Raw genomic sequence first — 21,617 nt, 5'->3', positions numbered from 1 at the left:
GAGTGCCACTGCCCCTCACGCCCTGCAGCCAGCCCCACTCACACTTATCATGCTTGCGGGCGATGTAGCGCGGGATGGCGTTGCTCTGGGAGATCCTGTGAGCCCCGTCAATCAAGTAGGGCAGCTGCATGGACGGCCAGGGAAGGTCAGGTGGGAATCCAGGTGCTAGCACCCCCTCCCTAACCAAGAATGGACATGAGACATGGCACTCACTGCTCTAGCCCATGTTAAGCCCTACATTAATTAAATATACTATTAAGTGAAGATCATAGAAAAACATTGTAAATAACCAGGAAGGACAATCGTGGAGCTGAAGCCCAGAACTCTAAGCTGATAAGGAGATGAGGTAGGGATCCTTCACTTTCCCCAAACCACCCAAACCTGCACCTACATTGGGAAAGTCCAGGCCCAGCTTGAATTTCTCATCCACCCACTGGCTTCTGTCATAGTCGGGAGCTGTGGTGGAGAAGAAGTGAAAGCAAACCTCCCCTGATCCGACCCTCCTTCCCCCGGGACCCTCCCAAGGTGTGAAACAAGACCTGAGACAATGGACCTGGGATTGGACCACCCAGTCTATGGTCCATGGCTGCAGGGGTAAAGAATGCCTGTAAAGGTTGTGCCCCCCATGACCAAGGCTTAGGCAAGTGCTGAGGGGACCCCACCCCATGACAGGCAGAGGAGGCTCCAGCGCTGCACTTCAGTGACCTGCCTTGAAAGACCCTCAAGTTGGTTTGGGAAGGGGCAGGTCCAGCTGCAGGAGGCCTGCAGGCTGAGCGACAGGTGGCCAGGCAGGGACTTCTGGGCACCAACCAGCAGGAGCAGACAGGGGACTGACCAGTGTAACTCTTCTCCTCACAGCTTGAGCTGTGTATTCCAGGAGCAGGTGGATGGCATGAGCCAGCTGGGAGATGGTGGTGCCAAAGGTCAGGGATGGAGGGACACTGATTGGATGACTTCACCTTCTCCATGGGGACCCTCTACCTCACAGCTAATATGAGAATATTCTTATACACACACACACACACACACACACACACACACACACACAAACAAGGACAAGACCCCCTAACAGGGACAAGCAGAGTGCTTCAGCAAATCCTGAAGAGGATCCATCTTCTGGAACCACCCCCTAGCTGCCCCGCAGGTGCCCACGCAGCTACCAGGTGGACCCCTCGCTCACCCCGCGGGTGTCCCAGAAACTCAGTATCATGGGATGGTGCTGGTGCTGTGGGTGACAGACCTCTGCTGGCTGGTCTCTGGTGCCACAAGTGCCAGTGCAGAGGAGCAGGTCCTGGTTGTGGTCTCATCCTCATCCAGCCCCATCCCAACTTCTACCAATCAGAGCTCTGAGAACAAGCTGGGGCCTAAGGGAGGGAGGTCCAAGGTGGCCTTAGCCTCTGTACTGCTTCCTGGCATGCGAGGCTCCCCACTCCCCAGCCCCACCCATGACTCCTTTTCCCATCTCCTCCTCCCCACTGGGCACACACAGGCTGCAGAGACCTTTGAGATAGGCCAGGTGGCAAAGACCAAGACCCATCTCTCTTCCCTGCCCTCCCGCCTTAACCCAGTCAGGTTCCCGTGGGAGCAGCCAGCAGAGGCCCACACTGACCAGCACAGTGGCCCTGAGCTCAGTGGTCACAGCTGTGGTATGAGCTTAGCTACAAGGTCCTATGCCCCGGGGGGCACACACCCCTTCCGCTACCAAGGGGAGACAGAAGGGTATCCACAGGGGACCCTACACAGGACCACATCTTGGCCAGAGCCAGATCCTCAGCTGTCTAGACGTCCAGGCCTTGGCCCTGGTTTCTACGTAGAGCAGTCAGTGTATAAGAGGGTGGCTCCAGTGGCCTCCGAAGTCACTCTGGGACCTGGAGCCTGTGGCACAGCCTCCGTAAGGATGACAGCATCCTACCAAGAGCTCTGCCCACCTGCCAACTTTCCTCCTTGAAGGCACAGACTTGCACAAGGTAGAGACGTGGGAGGAATTGCTCTGACAAGGATGATACAGGAATAACGGAATTTGAAAGCAGATGAGTGGAACTTGAAAAAAAAAATGAGTTTACACTTAAGAGAAGCAAGCTGTTGCTCTGCAGGAGGTACATTTAGGAAGTTAGCTCACACTGTGTGTGGACTGCAGGGCAGGGATCCAGCAGGTCCATAAAGGTTTCTAACCACCAGGATGATGTGCGGAGTCGGGTGGAGGAGGACAGGCAGAGACATCTCATCCCCTTAAGTCAGAGAAGCCACGTGCTCTGCGGTCTCTGTGAAGATGGGGCGCTCAGAGGCTACGTCGCTGGTGCTGGCAGAGGCAGCCCTGTTGCAAATGTTGCTCCTGAATTCATGGGCCATGGCCCACAGCACGAACTCCTGAGCTTCACACAGGCTCAGGAAGAGGCCTCGGGCCCATAAATTCCCACATAGTTTGCCCACAGGGTGGTGACAGCGCCCTGCCCCCCCCCCCGCGCGCGCGCGCACACACACACACACACACACACACACACACCTCTGTTTATTATGTGTCAAAGGTTTCTCATAATCAGTTTTATAAGTCTTAGCATAGAAAGATAGTATTTCTAGGTCCATTTGAGAAAATTATTCCTTTTTCTTTTTGTATCCTACCAGGCATTCTACCTCTGAGCTATTTACATAGATAGATGATAGATAGATAGACGATAGATAGACAATAGATAGATTTTGTGGTACTAGGGACTGAGCCCAGAGGCATTCTATCTTTGAGCTACCCCTCCAGCCCTTTTTAGTTTCTGTCTTGAAACAGGGTATCACTGGGTCGCTGAGAGCCTTGCTACATTGCTGAGGCTGTCTTTGAACCTGCAATCCTATCTCAGTCTCCTTAGTACTTGGATGACAAGCATCCAGTAGCTATGCCTGGCTGAGGAAATGATTTTTTAAGTAATTAGAATACTAATTTTGAAGTCATAGAATAGAAATGGCACACTGTTGTTCATCCATCTGGTTCCGCCTTTATTGAAAATTCACACCGGGCGTGGTGGCGCACGCTTTTAATCTCAGCATTCGGGAGGCTGAGACGGGAGGATCACAGTTCACGGACAGCATCAGCTGCTTAGTGAGACCCTCTGCCACTCAGTGAGACCCTGTTTCAAAATAAAGAAGAAAAAATAAAACTGGGGGTGTAGCTCGGAGGTAGAATGCCCTGGGTTCCATCTCCAGTACCGAAAAAAAAAAAAAAAAGAAAAGAAAATTCACTGCTGGGGAATCTATGATGGTCCTTCAAGTTGACTCTGGATTGACTAATACACTGCAAGTCAGGTAGGACCATCAGGGGAGAGATTTTCGAAATATGGACACATCTTAGTTTTATAAACAGAGAGAAGTGGAGAGGAGAGAGTTCAAATGCAGGAGAAGGAGGCCATGCCAATGACAGCCAGGACTGAGGAGCTGGGAAAGGAGGCCCAGAGCACAGGGCCCTTCAGAGGAGGACGGCTCTGCAGGAGTAGGGAAGGGCTGACCAGCAGGCTCTCAAGGGTGGGTCCCTGGGGCCAGGAGGAGCATCCCAAGGGGTGGAATGGGTAGGGCAATAGGGAGCAGTGGGGATTAGGGGCACTGGAAAGTGCTCTAAAGCAAGTGACTGTAGCCAGTTGTGACCTCAGGGAATCTTGCCCGATCCTCTGGGTGTCTACGTGCTCTGTGCCAACTATACAAAGTGGACACGTTCTGATTGGCTAGAAAGACACTGCGCAAAATGTGTCAGGTGGAGTTTTCCTGAGAGTTTATAGCGTGACCTCTGGGATGGATTGCGTTGCTTCTTCCCACTCCATGGATGATACGGTGACGCCTTCAATGCAAATTCACAAATATTTTAGATAAAATTAAGTCATTTTTATTTTATTTTATTTTATTTTATTTTATTTTATTTTATTTTATTTTTGCAGTACTGGGGATGGAACCCAGGGCACTCTACCTCCGAGCTACACCCCTAGCCTTATTTTTTATTCTTTATTTTGAAACAGGCTCTCACTCAGTTGCAAAGGGCCTCACTAAGTAGCTGAGGCTGTCCGTGAACTGCGATCCTCCTGTCTCAGCCTCCCAAATGCTGGGATTACAAGCATGTGCCACCACGCCCAGCTTTTTTTTTAGGCCATTGTTTTTTGGAGGGAAAATATTAAACTTATTAGAAATAAACATCAACAAATCAAAATGTTAATCCATCAGACTCAAGGATTATATTCTCCAACTCTAGTCCCAACCAAGGTATTAATGAGGTGTACACCAGGAAAAATACATTTTTTATTTATGAAAGAAGTAAAGAAAATTTTCTAACAAGTACCCAGGAGACTAAAGATATAACCAAGAGACATGGCTGGAGGCATCTGTGCAGCAGCCAGGTACCTTGAGGGCAATGGCGAGGAGGGCACAGGCGGGATGCTGGAGAGCCAGCTTACGCGGAGCAGGAAGTGTCAACCCCTTCAGACCTGCCACGGTCCCTGTGAATCCAGCCACCGCCAGGGGCACCGGCCAGTCCCCGGAAAGCAGCCAGTGTAGGGAGGCAAAGGCAGAGGGAGTGTGGCTCGGGCTCCACGGGGGTGAGACGGGCTGTGGCAGGGCCGTCACCACAGAGCGGGCTGCACACTGGGCCAACTGCTCCTCGGGCAGAGCGCAGGGCTGAGCTCCAAGGGGAGGGCCAGGCGGTGTCCTCTAAGCAGACACAGCCACTGCCCGGCATGATGGTCAGGCTGGCATTAGTGCAGGACATGGTAAGGTTAGGAGGGAAGCTGATGAAGGAAAATGAGGCGAGGCTCTCAGGGCCTGAGCAGGACAGGGTTAGTGGGAGAAAAGAGGGCTGATAAGGCCTTGGCATGAGGACAGTGTGAACACAGGGAGGAGGACCGGGAAGGTGGCACGGGGCTGCAGGGCTCCGGATGCTCCCAGGACCGTGAGCAGCTGGAGGAGGATGGGCTCCCCACGTCCTGCCCCATCCTTACAAGGCCCTACTTGTCGCCCCACCGGGCCATCTTTGTGAACACAGGTCTGGGGAGGAAGTGGCTGGACTTCATGTAGGCTGAGACCTTCTTCAGGCCCTGAGAATGGAGAGAGGAGGCAGGAGCTCAGGCTGGTGCCCAGGGGCTGGCCAGGCCCACTCCAGGGGCAGCCTCGCCACGAGACTCCAGAGCCCAGCGCAGCACAGCTGGCTCAGGACCCAGCTCTGGAAGGGAACGCCGTGACGTCCTGTGACTAAGGGCAGACTACACACCACACAAGGGGCTTTATACCCACTAGACATCACAGTGCAGGGTTAAAAGGCCAACTCAACATCCTGCAGATTGCGCCACCACCACCATTTCTCAGGACAGAACCTGAGGAACAGAGAGGTTAGTTGGCTCCCTTGTGCTCACACAGCTGGTTGGTAGGACAGGGCCGGATGCAGCCGGCTCCATCTCTCTGACTCTGTGCTCTCTGCTGCCCTCACCTCCTGCACCCTCCAGTACAGAGGACCCTGTCATCCCTGTCTGCAGAAACCTTCCCTTACTCCCTGGGCACATCTTGACTGGCTTGCTCGTGCAGCACAGATGAGAGACCACATCTTACCCAGGGAATCAGAATATCCTCAGTAAATGTGAACAGGGCGGGGAGCAGCTTGAAAGGCCAGGCTAGCTCCACTCATTCCCCAGACAGCAGAAAGACTGAACTTTTCTACTTTGTACCTGCGCACAATATCACTGTGCCCCAACTTACAGTGTCTCCAGCCCTGCTACAGGGAGCAGGCCCAATGGCAGTCAGATGTGCTGTGCACCACCCTTCCTGGATAGTGATGGCTCAGATATACTTTCTAAGGAATTCAAAGATTCAGGGCTCTCTGCACTCAGCAAGCCAGGCCCAGCAGGCCACAGGCCACAGCCCTCGGATCTCTTCTCCCAGCCTTCCCACACTCATGGCAGCTCTTGCAAGATCCCCAAGGCCACCCAGCCTAGACCCGAACCAGAGCTGATGAGAACCAGCTAAGAAGGTGTGTCCCTTGGTGGGGAGTGGGGAAGGAAAACAGATCCCTGGCTAAACAACCTATAGAGCTAATGCTTCCCATTCCCAATTTGTAATAAAGGAGGTTTTGTTGATGACCAACATGTGGGATCCCGGTGACCCACGCTGAGCTGTAGGGCGAGGCGCAGATTATGCTCCCAAGGATCAGTCCCAGAGTGGACAGAGCATCTTCGCACGGCTCACTGGGCCTGATTTCAAGCTTCAGATATAGGAGTGTCAGTCAATCGGTTGAAAAATAAGTGTGGGACCCTATTTCACAGATAGAATGCTGGGGTGTTAGAAGACAACAAGAGAAGGAGGGTAGGAACTTTCCTCACTATAAAACAATTGAAGATAAAATCCTCCAACAAGGCCACCCACTTTTTTACCAAAATTCAGTTCAAACTGTGCCCTGAGATGTATACCAGACAACAGACAGGATGGTGCTCTGAGATGAAGTGAATATAGTCTATGTCTTATACTTCACACCAGTCCAGCTGGCCTCAGCCCTCCTACTGCCACCTGCACCTGCTGACACGCTCGGCCTCCTCCACTGGGTCCTGGCCCGGGAAGCCCAGGCTGCACCAGGACCTGACACTTGTTGTGTGTGGGTGTGAGGTACTGGGGGTGCAACCCAGGGGCTTTCTACCTCCAGGCTATACCATCAGCCCTGTATTATGTTTTATTTGGAAACAGGGTCTCACTAAGTCGTTGAGAACCTCACTAAGTAGCTGAGGCTGGCTTCAAACCTTCATGATCCTCCTGTCTCAGCCTCCCAAGCACTAGGATTATTAGCATGCGCCACCATGCCTGGCTCTGACACTTTACCTTTTATAGGAGACAGGGAGAGCCACTGGCTGAGCCCTAGCAGCCCGAGGCTGGCAGGGAGCCCAGCTCCACCTCCACTGGCGCTGCGGCCTTGAGAGGATGACTTGCCTCTACAGCCTCAGCTTCCTCATCTGTCTGCTGGGCCTGGCAAGTCCACGAGATTGTAGAAACGTTGTATGGAAAAACTTGACACAATCGATGTAAGACGCTGAGCACAGGTCCTGGCAGAAGGCCAGTGCTTGATAAACATTAGGGCTATGAAAACATCAGGGAAAGGGGAAGGGAAGGAAGATGGAAGGCCAGGAGCGTCACCTCAAAGCGGGAGATGAAATCCTGCAGGTTTGGGAAGGCGTCCAGGCACTTGGGCGCAAACCTTCGTTTCCTCTCAAGAACATCATAAGCCAGGAAATCCACGAAGGTGATCTGCAGAGAGCCGAGGACCAGTGGTCTTCAAGTGCCAGGAGCTAGAGAGAAGGACACTGGTCCTCCTGCCTCGCCCTCCCTTTACCTTGTCCCCTGCAAACCAGGGCCGCTTCCCCAGGAACTGTGAGTAGAGCTTCATCTTCTCAGGGAGGCCTTCCAGGTACTCCGGCTTCAGCTTCTCCTGAGGCAGAAAAGAGCCGTCATCAGCTGCAGCCCTAAGCTCCTGGCAGAGGGACCACCTCTCCAGCTCTGTCATGGCCCAGCTGCAGGGTGAGCAGCCAGCTTTCCCGAGACCAGGCCTGGGTCATGGTACAAGCTGCAAATTAATACATCAGCACTGATTAGGCTCCTGCTTAGCAACAAAACCCCACCTGTCAGTCTTGGGAAGTCACAGAGGAACACGTGCTGTCCTGAGACTGTCAGCACTGAGGTCCCAACGGCCCCTGTGCGTCAGGCCCAGGAGTGCTGTGGGCTCTGGACTCAGTGGGTATGCAGGATCACAGAATAAAGAACCAAAAGCATGCAGAGAAGGAATTTGAATGATCTAGATGACAGGGTGGCAGAGGAAGGGCATGGGGTTTGTGCAGCTTCCACAAAGATGAAGCAGCTTTGAGAGGGCAAAAGAAAAGAGGGAGATAACCAAGACCTTTGGGCTGACTGTGAGCTGCCTGCTGGGAAAACCGGCTTATCTCTGTGGGCGTCAAGGAAGCTCCACAGAGAAATGGTTTGGGATGAAGTTCCAGGGCAAGGGCGCCCTCCCAGCCCAGCTCGTACTTTTTGTGTTTCAGGAGCTGCAATGCTTTACATCAATGGGAGACATGACACGGGACCTAAGACAGCAGGCAGAGCTGGGGGATTCAGAATGTGAGCTCTCTGTCAGGGTACTGGAATTCCACCCACTAGAGTCCGGCCTGTATCCTCAGGTCGGTGGGAGGCAACACAGAGCCTTCGTTTGACATGACTTTGGGTTGGAGGCTCACTGTCCGCAGTTCAGAACACTGCAGGATAAGCAGCACTAAGGGATGCAGACGGAAACACGAACGAGAGTAGATGATGGGAACGCAAGGGTTCAGACCCTGATCCAACCCTGCCCCACCCAGCCCAGGGTCGGGAGGCTCACAAAGTCAGGGCTGTAGCAAAGCCTGGCCAGCTCCATGCGGTTGTCCATAAGTTGGTTCTCCAAAACGTCCACACGAATCTTCTCCTCCTCTGTCTCCCCACCTGCAGCCCACACAACACAGACGTCTCTTGAGCATCTCCCCCGCCAAGCCCAGGGGGCGCCACTGTCGTCCCCCCTCCCCCCGCGCCCTGCAGGTGGCCCCACTCACACAGGTTGTGCTTGCGGGCGATGTAGCGCATGATGGCATTGCTCTGGGTGATCCTGTGAGCCCCGTCAATCAAGTAGGGCAGCTGCATGGAAGGTGCCAGGGAAGGTCAGGTGGGAATCCAGGTGCCAACAGCCCCTCCCTGTGTCAGGGCACATGTGAGACCCGGCACACACTGTAGGTGCCCATGGTAGGTCCTTCATAATTATACCATAGGATGAATGAATGAGCTGGCACTTGGACCATCGCAGAAGGACAGTGTAGAGTCAGGAATGAGAGACTCAGATGGAGAAACTCTAATCTGGGTAAGGAGATGAGGCAGGGATCCTTCACTTTCCCAAGCTACTCCAAACCTGCACCTACATTGGGAAAGTCCAGGCCCAGCTTGAATTTCTCATCCAGCCACTGGCTTTGGTCATAGTCGGGAGCTGCGGTGGAGAAGAGGGAGTGAAAGCAAACCTCCCCTGATTCCACCCTCCTTCCCCAGGGACCCTCCCAAGAAGTGGGACAAGACCCCAGACAGTGGACCTGGGATCTGAACCACCCCATCTCATGTTCCATGTCTGCAAGGATAAAGAATATCAGCACCAGGTGTGGTGGCGCATGCTTGTAATCCCCACGCTTGGGAGGCGGAGACAGGATGATCGTGCAGGTTCGAAGCCAGCTGCCCTGGCTTTAAGAGACCCTGTTTCCAAATAATTTTTAGAAAAGTATAAAATAGGTCTGGGAGTATAGCCCAGAGGCAGACGGGTTTCCAGGAACCCCATTACCACACACAAAAAAAGAATATCTGTAAAGTCTGTGCCCCCCCCCCATGACCAAGGCTTACAAAAGACTTAGGCAAGCGCTGAGGGGACCAACACCATGACAGATACAGAGGACCACACAGCCTTCCCCTCTCAGCATCTTGTATTGTAAGTCAAACTGCAGTGTCAAAGAGGTTTCTGAAAGGGGCAGGTCCAGCTACAGGAGACCTGCAGGCTGAGGGACAGGTGGCCAGGCAGGGGCTGCTGGGCACCAACCAGCAGGCGCCAGGCAGGGACTGACCAGCACGGTGCCCTTACCATCCCCCATGGAGTATCTCTTCTCCTCATAGCTGGAGTCTGTGTATTCCAGGAGCAGGCGGATGGCATGAGCCAGCTGGGAGAGAGGGTGGTGGGCGAAGTCAGGGATGGAGGGACCCTGATGACTTCACCTCCTCCAGGAGAGCCACCATCCAACCGCTAACATGGGGATTGGGATTGACTTGAGGGAGGGAGAGGGAGATGAATAGGGAGAGGGAGAGACAGACACAGACACAGATAGACTCCAACAGGGTCAGGCAGAGGGATCCGGCAAGTTCTGAAGAGCATCTATCTCCAGGAATCGGCCCCCAGCTACCCCTCAGTTCCCACACCCAGCGCCCTCCCAGCTGCCAGGGCACCCCTCGCTCACCCCGCGGATGTCCCAGTATCCCAGGGTCATAGACATGGTGCGAGGCGTGGGGTGCGGCTGTGGACTGAGGTGACAGACCCACCAGGCTGGCCTCTGCGTTCTGAGTGCGCCTGTGCACAGAGCAGCTGGGACTAGTCGTGGTCCAGTCTTTGACCCGCTCCGCCCCACCCTCGATTTCCTCCAACCCGAGAGCTGGGAGCGGAGCCAGGCCCTCGGAGGGAGGAGACAGAGGCGCCTTCCGCCTACTGGCTCTCAAGGTCCCTGGAGCCGGGTGCACCAAGCTGAGGCGGTGCGGAGCGTGCCTGCTCTCCAGCTCCACCCCTGCAGCTCCCCTCTGCTGGGCCCCCCGGAGGCCGCAGTGACCGCGGAGACTGGCCAGGTGGTGGAGCACCCGCTGTTCGCCCTCCTCTCTCTCCTCGCATAGCTGTTTCTACGCTGGGCCAAAATGGGGTGCAGCGACCCGCGAGATCAGTGTGCCTCTGTCCTATGTAATGCATAGAAATCAGAAGGTGTGCAGAGAGATCAAGTCACTGGGGCTGTAGAGAGCTTTGGGAGTTGCAAACCCCGCGCCCCCTTTCAGACAGGGCCACTTCTCCCAGCGCAGGTCCAAATCTGTGTCCTGGCTCCAGGAGCTGCCTCAATAGCTCCTGTAGGCTGTAGCACCCTGCACCCGCACAGTACCGGCCCCCTGAATTGCTGTAGATTTATGTCCTAAGGGTCTCTCATTTTGAGTTTCACACATCTTGGGTTTCGAAAAAAAATATTTTCTAGATCCCACAGAGGGATGATGGTTTGAAAATACTAACATAAGTCAAAATAATAATTTTGAGCTGGGCATGATAGCGAATGCTTAATCCCAGTACTTGGGAGGCTGAAACAGGAGGGTTGCAGATTCCTAGCCAACCTCAGCAATTTGTGATTTACTCCACAACTTAGTGAGACCTTGTTTCAAAATAAAGAATAAGCAGGTGGTGGCGCACACTTGTAATTCCAGTACTTGGGAGGCTGAAACAGGAAGCTTGCAGATCCCTAGCCAGCCTCAGCTACTTACTGAAGCTCTCCACAGCTTAGTGAGAGCTGTTTCAAAATTAAGAATAAAAAATAGAGCCCGGCGTGGTGACCCGTTCTTGTAATCCCAGCATTTGGGAGACTGAGTCCGGAGGATCGCGGTTGGGCAACAGCCTCAGCCACTTAGTGAGGCCCTCTGCAACTCAGTGAGACCTTTTTTCCACTTGGAGATAGAATGTCCCTGGGTTAAATCCCCAGCACTGTAAGAAAGAAAGAAAGAAAGAAAGAAAGAAAGAAAGAAAGAAAGAAAGAAGGAAGAAATAGGGCTGAGGTGTAGTTCTGAAGTAGAATGCCCCTAGGTTCCATCAGAAGAAGGAGGAGGAGGAAGAGGAGGAGGAGGAGGAGGAGGAGGAGGAGGAGGAGGAGGAGGAGGAGGAGGAGGAGGAGGAGGAGGAGGAGGAGCACGATGACGATGGTGGCGGCAAAGGAGGAGAAGTTTGAAAGCCAGAGGACAGATAGTGTACGTGGGTATCTGTCCATCTGAGCCCTCCTTTATTAAAGGCACACGGGTATCCATACACTTCAGAAACCAAAAGTTGATTCTCTAAATCCTTCAGCTACATTGATGGATCCTTGTTAGTCCAACAACAAACAAAAAGAGAAATAACAAGTTAATAAAAATCAGAACTAGGGAAAAGACTTAAACATCAGGACAAAAAAAATTCTCAATTAAGGAAACATTTTTTCTCGGCTAAGTGTTAATTTTACAGCCAAGTAAAACAAACATAAACAACCAAATTTGGTAAAAGCAATTAAGATTTGAGTGAGGTTATAGTGCATCATAAGGGAAAATAATAAGACAAAAAGGCATGTATTCCTTAGGAATTGTGGCATGATTTTCAAAGCTTTCCAAAAAGGAATGTATTACATAAACTGTAATACATTCTGCCAGGTGTGGTGGCACATGCCTGTAATCCCAATTTATATTTAGGAGACCGAGACAGGAGGATTGTGGGTTTAAAGCTAGCCTTAGCAATATAGCAAGGCTCAGAAACCTGGTGAGACCCTGTTTCCAATAAAGAAATAAAAAATCAGGCTGGGGGTGTAGTTTGGAGGTAGAATGCCTCTAGGGTCAATCCTCAATACCAAAAAAATATTTGTCATAAACTATACACAAGTATAGCTTCCAAGACCTGACCTGGGAGAACAGTGGGCATGACTGGAAAGCACAGTTGTCCCTTGAGGGTCTGAATCCACAATCAGGAATGGCATCTCGGAGAGAGAACGTGGTGTGTGGATTCTGATTGCTTTTGTTCGCCTACACAGCATGCTGCGGAGAGTCAGATGGACAAAGGGTGTGGAGGAGGAGAGAGAGGAGGAAAAGGAGTAGTGTGGACAGAGTGGGTAGCTGGAGTACAAAGGAGTTCTTTGTGCTTTTTTTGGAAATTGTCTCAAAGTCTGATATTACACCAAATAAAAAGTTAAAAACAGCACTTACCTTGCTCTCTGGTGTGTGTGTGTGTGTGTGTGTGTGTGTGTGTGTGTGTGCGCGTGCGCGCATACGCGCGCGCGCGCATGTGTGTGTTACTAAGGATTGAACCCAGAGGCATTCTACTTCTGAGCTATATCTGCAGTCTTATTTTATTTTTTATTTTAAGAGTGTCTTCACTAAGTTGCTGAGACTGGCCGCCAACTCTCCTTTCTCAGCCTCTCAAGTGCTGGCATTACAGGCATGCCTATTATGCCTGGCATACAAATATTAAGTTCCATTTCACAAGACTTTCTTCAAGTATATGAATTGCATCTTGAAATTGCTTTATCCTATTTTTTCTTCTTTAGAGTTTTAAGGTTTATTTTTAAGTTTTATTTGAGACTAATGCATAATAATTGTACATATTTATGGGGTATTGTGTGGTTTAAAAACATTTTTAAAAAATTTGCAGTACTTAGATTGAAGCCCTGCCCCATCATGCTATACAAGTACTCTACCACTGAGCTACCTCCCAGTCTGTGAAGGTCTATGTTGTGTGGCAATCAAATCAAGGCATTTAGCATATCCCTCATCTCAAATAGTTATCATTTCTTTGTGAAGAGAATATTCAATTATTTTGAAATATACAATATAATATGGTTAGCCAATATTACCCTACTGTAAAACAGAGCACCAGAACTTAAGCCAAGTGGCTGGCTTCGAACCTGCGTGATCCTCCTGTCTCCACCTCCCAAGCGCGGGGATTACGAGAGTGCACCACCACGCCCGGCTGTGCAGAATCATTTTAGCTTGATGTAATCTAATTTGTCTATTTTTATTTTGGTTGCCTATTCTTGTAAGTTCTTATCCTCAAAAAAATCCTTGCCGGGCGAGGTGGCGCACTCTTGTAATCCCAGCATTCAGGAGGCTGAGACCAGAGGATCGTGGTTCGCAGACACCCTCAGCTACTTAGTAAGGCCCTCTGCAACTTAGTGTAAGAACCTGTTTCAAAATAAAGAAAAAAAAATAGGGCAGGGGTGTGGCTCAGAGATCAAATGCCCCTGGGTTCCATCCCAAAAAAACCCGCAAAAAAAAAAAAAAAAAAAAATCCTTGCCTACACCATGGAGCATTCCCTCTAGTAGTTTTGTGCTTTTGAGTGACATTGGATCTATATTAAGTGGATTTTTCTGTATGGTCAGAGATAGGGGTCTACTTTCATTCATCTCTGAATGTGGATATCCAGGTTTTTTCCTACTACTATTTATTAAAGATATCATTTTCCCCCCATCGAGCCACCTTTGCCACAGTCAGTAGGCTGAGCCAAGCATGGTGGCACACACCTGTAAGCCCAGGTCCTTGGGAGGCTGAAACAGGAGGATCACAATTTCAAAGTCAGCCTCAGCAACTTAGTGAGGCATTCTGCAACTTAGTGAGATCCTGTTTCAAAATAAAAATTAATATAAGGCTATAGGTGTAGCTCAGTGGTAGAATGCCCCTGGGTTCAATCCCCAGCACCACCAAAAAATAATTATAATAATAATCAGTTGTCTGTAAGTGTATGAATTTAATTCTGTGTCTGTATCCCTTTTTTTTTTTTTTTTTTTTTTCGAGTCTGGTGTTGGAACCCAGGGGCATTCAACCTCCTAGCTAAACCCCTGCCCTGCCCTATTTTTATTTTTTTATTTTGAAACAGGGTCACACCAAGTTGTGGAGGGCCTCACTAAGTAGCTGAGGCTGTCTGTAAACCGTGGTCCTCCAGTCTCAGCCTCCTGAATTCTGGGATTACAAGTGTGCGCCACCATGCCCGGCTGTTCTGTATCCTTTTGATTGGTCAGTATAACTATTTTCATGCCAATACCATGCTGTGTGCTTACTGCAGTTTTGTAGGACAGGGCTTTAACTCTAGGTAATAAGATGTCTCTAGCTATTTGTTCCAGATTGCTTTGGCTATCGAGGTTCATTTGTGTTATGGAGGAATTTTAAGATTGATTTTTTTCTATTTCTGTGAATAATGCGATTGATAGTTTTTATAGATATTATACTGGGTCCTTAGATTGGTTGGGAAAGTATGGACATCTTAACAATATTGAGTCTTCTAATTCATGAATATAGAATATATTTCCATTTCTTGTGTCTTCTTCCATTTCTATCATAAATGTCTACTAGGTTTCATTATAGAGATCATTCATCTCTTGGTTAAAGTTATTTCTAAGTGTTTTACTTAACTTTTCTGTGGTAAATGGTATTGATTTTTTATTTCTTTTTCAGATAATTAACTTTTGGTATATAGAGACACTACTTATTTTTGTATGTTGACTTTGTATCCCACAACTTTACTGAATTTTTTATTAGTTCAAATGGCCTTTTCATGGATTCCTTTAGATTTTCTACATAAGAATCTGTCGTCTGCAGAAATGGACAATTTCACTTTCTCCTTTCCATTTTGGAAGCCCTTTCTTTCTTTCTTTCTTTCTTTCTTTCTTTCTTTCTTTCTTTCTTTCTTTCTTTCTTTCTTTCTTTCTCTGGCCTAATTGCTCTGGTTAGGTCTTCCACACTCTACTGAATGAAAATGATAGCACTGGGCAACCTTGTCTGGTTCAAATCTTACAGATAAAGCTTTCACAACAGTGAAAACAAAGCTAATATAACATTAGCTGTGGGTTTGTCATAGATGGCTTTTACTGCTTTGAGTTATGTCCCTTCTACAACTAAGTTTTTTCATGAAAAGGTGTTTAATTTTATCCAGTGCCTTTTCTACTTCTATTGATATGATCATATGGTTTTGTATTTTATTTTGTTAAGATGATATACCATATTATTCTACCCCCCAAGTCCTGACCCTAACCCTATCACATATATTGATCTGTATATGTTGAACTACCCTCGATTCTCTGATATGAATTTCAGTTTATCATGCTGAGTAATCTTTTTACTATGCCATTGAATTTGGTTTCCTAGCACTTATTTTGAAGATTTTTGCATCCATGTTCATCAAAGATATTGGCCTGTAGGTTTATTTGCATGTATATTTTCTGGTCTGGCTTTTGTAGAAAGTACCATTGGCCTCATAGGATAAAATCTCCCATCAAAGGAAAGCCCAGAGTCAGGGATGGTGACCTACAATCTCAGTACCGGAGAGGTTTAGACAGAAGGATCTCAGCTTTGAGGCCAGCTTCAGAAACTTAGGAAGACCCTCAAAAATTTAGTGAGACCCTGTTTTTAAAAAATGGGAGAGGTCTGGGGGTGTAGCTCAGAGGTAGAATGTTCCTGGATTCAATGTCCAGTACAAAAAAAAAATGTAAAGAAGAAAAAGGGCTAAAAGTGATAGCCTCAATTGCTGAGTTATATCCATTTATGGAACAACAAGTACCAGTTGTCTCCAATTATTTTTTTTTAAATTGAACAGGAGAGAATTATTTCAAGCTAACTCCATGAGTAGGATATTTTTTTAAATTAATTTAATGGACATGTACACAACTAATAAGTTATTAACAAGGGATATCAAGGTAGCAAATGTCAAATATTATTTTAAAACCTATAAAAGTACCACAAGATGAAATAGTGAGCTCCCAAATGGCTAAGGTAATGCAGAAAGAGGTCCTCAGTATTACTCATGGAACCATAAATAAGTTCATGCTCACTGGAGAGCAGTCATATCACCTATTACAATAGCATACTATTCTCATGCTTTGACTTTTTGTAAGGTCCTCTTTGGGGATAGAATCTTCCCTAATAAGTGGCCAAAAACAAGGAAATCAATTAATTAAGAGACCATTAGAGAACTGTAAAACATGGCAAAATTTTGGAAAAATTTGAACATCCAAAACCATTAGAAGACCATACAAATTATATCTATAGAAAAAAATACTAGATACTCACTAAAAATTAGAAGTGGGTATGCATGCATGTGGACTGCCCAAAGTCACAGGATTTTAAGAAAAATGTTAAAAAAAGATCATTTCCTGAGCTGATATACACATGACAACCTCACCTACCCAAAGAGTAGGCATCAATGAAATTCAAAAGAAGCTGGGTAAGGTGGCACTTGCCTGAAATCCCAGTACTTGGTAGGCTGAGACGAAGGGATTGCAGTTTGAGAGAGCCTCTGCAAGTAGTGAAACTCATCAACCTAGCAAGACCCTCTTTCAAAAGAAAAATAAAATAGGGCTGGGGTTGTAGCTTGATGGTAGAATGCCCCTGGGTTCAATCCCCAGTACCACACACACACACAAAAAAAAAAAAAATTAAAAGAGAATTTGAAGTTATATCACAAAAGATAAAAAATATTTTACTTAATAATTATCCATTGAGTGCTTAATATGGTTTGTGGCTATTCTCGATGTTATACAAATAACTATAAAACCAATGGAAAAAAAAAGACCAAAACCCATGCCCACCTGCTGTTGACATCCTAAGGGGGAAAGCAAACAATAGATAGGAGTTTTGACAGTGTATACTTTATGTAATCACCACCAGGTCAAGACAGAATGATTCCATCACTCCATAAATCCTGTCTGGGTCAACATTCTGACTGCTGTAACTTGAGACAACTGACCACATAACATGGAGGAAGAAAGATTTGCTCATAGTTCTTTGGAGATGTTGGAGTTTCAGTCCATGTCAGGCTGTGTTACATCTGTGGAGCTCGGCATGGCTGCAGGAAACAGAGAGAGAGAGAGAGAGAGAGAGAGAGAGAGAGAGAGAGAGAGAGAGAGAGAGAGAGGCTTTGTTCTCACATCATGGAGGCTGAAGCAGAGAGAGCAAGGGCTCTTCTCTCACATCATGGAGGCTGAAGCAGAGAGGGAGGAGGGGAAGAACAACCATAGCACCAAGACCATACTCCAGGAACTCCTCCTTAACAACCAAGTACCACTTCCAACATTAATACCTGGGCTCCCTGAGGCCTCAGGGGGCATTCTAAAATCAAACCAGTACACTCCACCCCCAGCCTGCTAGCCATCACAGTCACCTCACAATAAAAAATGCATTTAGTCCATTGCCAAGAGTTCCATAATCTTAACAGTTCCAGTATCATTCAAAAGTCCAAAGTCTCCTCTAAGACTCAAGGTAAACTGTTGACTGTGAGGCCCTGTAAAAACAAAGGACAAGTTACATACACCATTTTAAAAAAGCACGCGGAGAGCAACACAGTCCCTCTGGCTGACCTGGAAGTAACTACTAGGAAAACAAGCTAATTCTTGGTGGTATGAAAGAGACAATGGTGTGAAAGAGAAATACTGGGGTAGAGGCTGGAGCTCAGGGGTCCATAACAGTCTTTAATCTTGTACTGCTTTATTATACTGATTGAGTCTGCTCTTCCAGGAGTCAGCAGAGAGTGTGAATCAGCTGTGAGAGGGCTGGCTCATGGCAGAGTCAGAGGTGAAGATATTTATAAAGACTTTTCTCTCTAGAAACTGAACGTCTGTCCTGGGGAGTCTGGACTGACCCAGGATTGCTGGGACTGAGTAAGAGTGCTCGTGTGATACAGTCTGGTGCTGTGAGGGACACTGGCGGCAGAAGAGGAAATATCCTGGAGGCTAAGCAGCTCAATCAAAAGAGAAATGGGACCCAAATACACCGGAATCCAGGGGTCCTGAGCCTGACCCAGGCCCTGCCTGGCCTGGCCCAGCAGGGGGCATGAGAGGACTTACAAAGTCTGGGTTAGAGCAAACTCCAGCCAGCTGACTGGAGATGTCCATAGACCAGTTCTCCAAAATGTCCACACGAGTCTTCTCCCCTGTCTCCCCACCTGCGGCCCCATGACAGAAACCCACCATCAGCATCCCACCTGCCATGTCAAAGCCCAGTTGTGCCAGGACAGAGGGGTAGGTTGCTGACAGACCAAAAGGAAGTGCTCAGACAGCATGGACATACATCATATCAGGGGAAACTTCTGAGAGATCAGCGCCTGGTTTAGTGGTGACAGGCTGATCACACAGGCCCCTCTGCCCTTGTGCTGCTCTGCCAAAGAGCACCTCAGCCCTCACGGTGTCTGTCCCGTGGCAACCAGTTGGACAAGTGACATACACCTCTCCACCGCGCTCTCAGCTCCAGGCCCGTCCCACTCAGAGAGGGTTTCTATGTTGTGATGCAGAAGCAGCGACATCAGCAGCCTCAGCTTGCTTACTTTGCTTGTATGTCCAGCATCCCAAAGAGCAACAGTCCTGGTGTCCATGCCCGAGGGTAGATTCCTACTGATAACACTAGCGCCCTGGCTTCCAGTGTTATTAGAGGAAGCCTATGGCCTACAGAGAACATGTATCTCGGCTTTCCTGGCCTGGCCTGCTCTCATTGTTCCCTAAACTGAGCTGGGTTTTTGGGAACCAAAAGGAGGAATTCAGGGTCATGTTTTTACTGTCCCTCCTTTCTTTAGGGATGGTTCACCACCCCAGGGAAGCCCAGGGCGGTGGTCGCTGTCCCCTCACCCTGCAGCCAGCACACCTGGCTCTGCTCCCAGCCAGCGTCGCACGGGAGGACACTGCTCTAGGTGGTCTTGTGACTCGCTGGAGCCACACAAGGAATCTCACCAGCAGGACCCGTCTGACTGTGACACAAGCAACTCAGCCTCACATGATCTTGCTTCCTTGACCCATACTTGTTCTCTCTTTCTTCACATCCTCACGGTGCAGTTTCAGCTGAGGACAAGAGAAGCAGCCTAGGGGATGGCAGAGGTGCAGACGGAAGGAGCCTGAGTCCCTGAAGAAGTCCTCAGAGCAGGGCTGCGCGACCACCCCGACTCTCCCCATGGAGCTGTGCATGGCCCAAGGCAGGGCTGGTCTCCAGAGGCTGCTGTCTGGGGTCTCCAGCACCTGTTCTCACTAACACAGTGGGAATGAGAGAACCCGGGGTACAGAAGTGCCTCAGTCCAAGTGATCCTGGGCCAATGCTACACACTGCAATCATCAGACAGCCCTTGTCCAAAAGCCTGCTCCTGCCCTGTTCTAGAAGGCAAGAGACTCTGGAGAGAGAAGGGAGGCTGTAACGAGGTGCCAGGCCATCCCAGGCTCGGGACTTCCTGGGTCCAGCCACACAAACCCCTCTGATTTTGTTTCCCAGGTTGGAAGTGCCTACCTCCCACCACTTCCACCTGAGACTTTACAGTGTCTGCTTTTATCCCTGATGATTTTGACTACAGTGTCCTGAAATGGTTTTCATTGGCAATGGCCTTCCTTTACATCTCTCCAATTTTATAAGGATTGAATTGTTTTGAGTCTTCTCCTTGATAATTAATCCCCTTTTAAGTTTCAAATGTAATATTTTATCTTTACTATGGTTATGCCTTTTTAATTTGAACTTTTCGATCAGGAATATAGATACCAGTTGCATTTGGGGTTTTTTTTAATTTTTATTGGTGCATTGTAATCACACATCACATTGGAATACAAGACTTGAGAGGATATACAAGCATACATCATCCAATTAGCCCTCATCCAGTCCCCATCCCATTCCCTCCCCTTCCCTTGATCCCTCGATCCCATGCTTGTTTGGTGATTAACTTTGATACATATGTTTATGTACCTCCTGCTTTTTAAAGAGGCTCCATCCTCCCCTATTCCATAGCCTCTGATTGGTCACCTTAATTGCTTCACTATAGGGCCCTTTTTATAGCTCGACCACTTCCTGTTGCCCCTTCCCTCCTAGTTATTGCTGATTAGGGGAAGCATCTGGTTTTAATTTTCTGCGATATTTCTCTGTGCATGCCGCATTGCAAATACCGATCCCACTCTTGACAGCCCCAGTTGTGTCCTGGCTACCCAGTGGACTGATCCAGACCTCACTGGCTCAAGCAGCGGCCTTGCATCATGGAAGTCCCCGATTCTGGTCTCACTGGCCCCGACACTGGCCTAACCCCTCAGCTGGCTCCGATCCCGGCCTCGGAGGCCCCAGCACCGGCCTTCCTCATGGCAGGCTCCGATGCTAGCCAATGGCCCTGGCATCGGCCTAACACCTCGGCAGGCTCCGATCCAGGCCTCGGAGGCCTCAGTAGTGGCCCTGCTTCAAAGAAGGCTCCGATGCTGGCCGCTGGCCCTGGCACAGGCCTAACCCCTCCGCAGGCTCCGATCCTGGCCTCGAAGGCCTCAATAGCGGCCTTGCCTCACGGAAGGCTCCAATGCCGGCCGTTGGCCCCGGCACCGGCCTAACCCCTCAGCAGTCTCTGATCCTGGCCTTGGAGGCCCCAGCACTTGCTTTGCCTCACTGCAGGCTCCGATCCCGGCCACACTGGCCCTGGCACCAGCCTGACCCCTCAGCAGGCTCCGATCCCAGCCTCCAAGGCCCCAGCACCGGCCTTGCCTCACGGCAGGCTCCGATCCTGGCCTTGCTGGCCCCAGCACCGGCCTAACCCCTCAGCAGGCTCCGATCCCAGCCTCGGAGGCCTCAATAGTGGCCTTGCCTCACGGAAGGCTCTGATGCCAGCCGCTGGCCCCGGCACTGGCCTAACCCCTCAGCAGGCTCTGATCCTGGCCTCAGAGGCACCAGCACCAGTCTTATCTCACGGCAGGCTCCAATCCCGGCCATGCTGGCTCTGATCCCGGCCTCGGAGGCCCCAGCATCGGCCTTGCCTCACGGTAAGCTCCGATCCCGGCCTTCCTGGCCCCAGCACCGGCCTAACCCCTCAGCAGGCTCCGATCCCAGCCTCTAAGGCCCCAGCACCGGCCTTGCCTCATGGGAGGCTCCGATTCTGGCCTCACTGGCCCCAGCACCAGCCTAACCCCTCAGCAGGCTCCAATCCCGGCCTTGGAGGCCCCAGTACCAGCCTTGCCTCACGACAGGCTCCGATCCTGGCCTCAGAGGCCCCAGTACCAGCCTTGCCTCACGGCAGGCTCCGATCCCGGCCTTGTTGGCCCCGGCACTGGCCTAAGCCCTCGGCAGGCTCCGATCCCAGCCTCAAAGGCCCCAGCACCGGCCTTGCCTCACGGCATAATCTGATCCCAGCTTCACTGGCCTCAGCACCGGCTTAACCACTCGGCAGGCTCTGATCCCGGCCTCAGAGGCTCTAGCACAGGCCTTGCCTCACGACAGGCTCCAATCCCAGCTTTGCTGTGTCTGTCACCGGCCTCACCCCTCAGCAGGCTCTAATCCGAGCACCCTCTTCGCCCAACCATTTGTCTCACGTTCTCGAGGGTGCATGGTG

The 21,617-nt window shown here is 49.9% G+C and overlaps 1 protein-coding gene across 2 annotated transcripts; it reads right to left on the bottom strand.

The window, feature by feature from the left end:
- Window positions 1-4,967: 4,967 nt before the first annotated feature.
- Window positions 4,968-10,040, bottom strand: LOC308259899 (glutathione S-transferase Mu 2; the record flags this gene model as incomplete). 2 transcript variants are annotated; one of them, XM_080691224.1, is made up of 8 exons in its annotated part: window positions 4,968-5,057; window positions 7,135-7,245; window positions 7,331-7,426; window positions 8,366-8,466; window positions 8,574-8,655; window positions 8,934-8,998; window positions 9,635-9,710; window positions 10,005-10,040. In XM_080691224.1, 8 exons carry the CDS (start codon window positions 10,038-10,040, stop codon window positions 4,968-4,970), a joined length of 657 nt encoding a protein of 218 aa, XP_080547350.1. The 2 variants fall into 2 exon arrangements, with proteins under 2 accessions (XP_080547350.1, XP_080547351.1); XM_080691225.1 differs by lacking the exon at window positions 7,135-7,245.
- Between the last annotated feature and the right edge of the window lie 11,577 nt (window positions 10,041-21,617).

Source organism: Muscardinus avellanarius (assembly GCF_963383645.1).
Source record: "Muscardinus avellanarius genome assembly, chromosome: 3".
Taxonomy (NCBI): Eukaryota; Metazoa; Chordata; class Mammalia; order Rodentia; family Gliridae; genus Muscardinus; species Muscardinus avellanarius.
The sequence above is the reverse complement of the archived record's forward strand: the minus strand, read 5'-3'. Positions and strand labels throughout refer to the sequence as shown.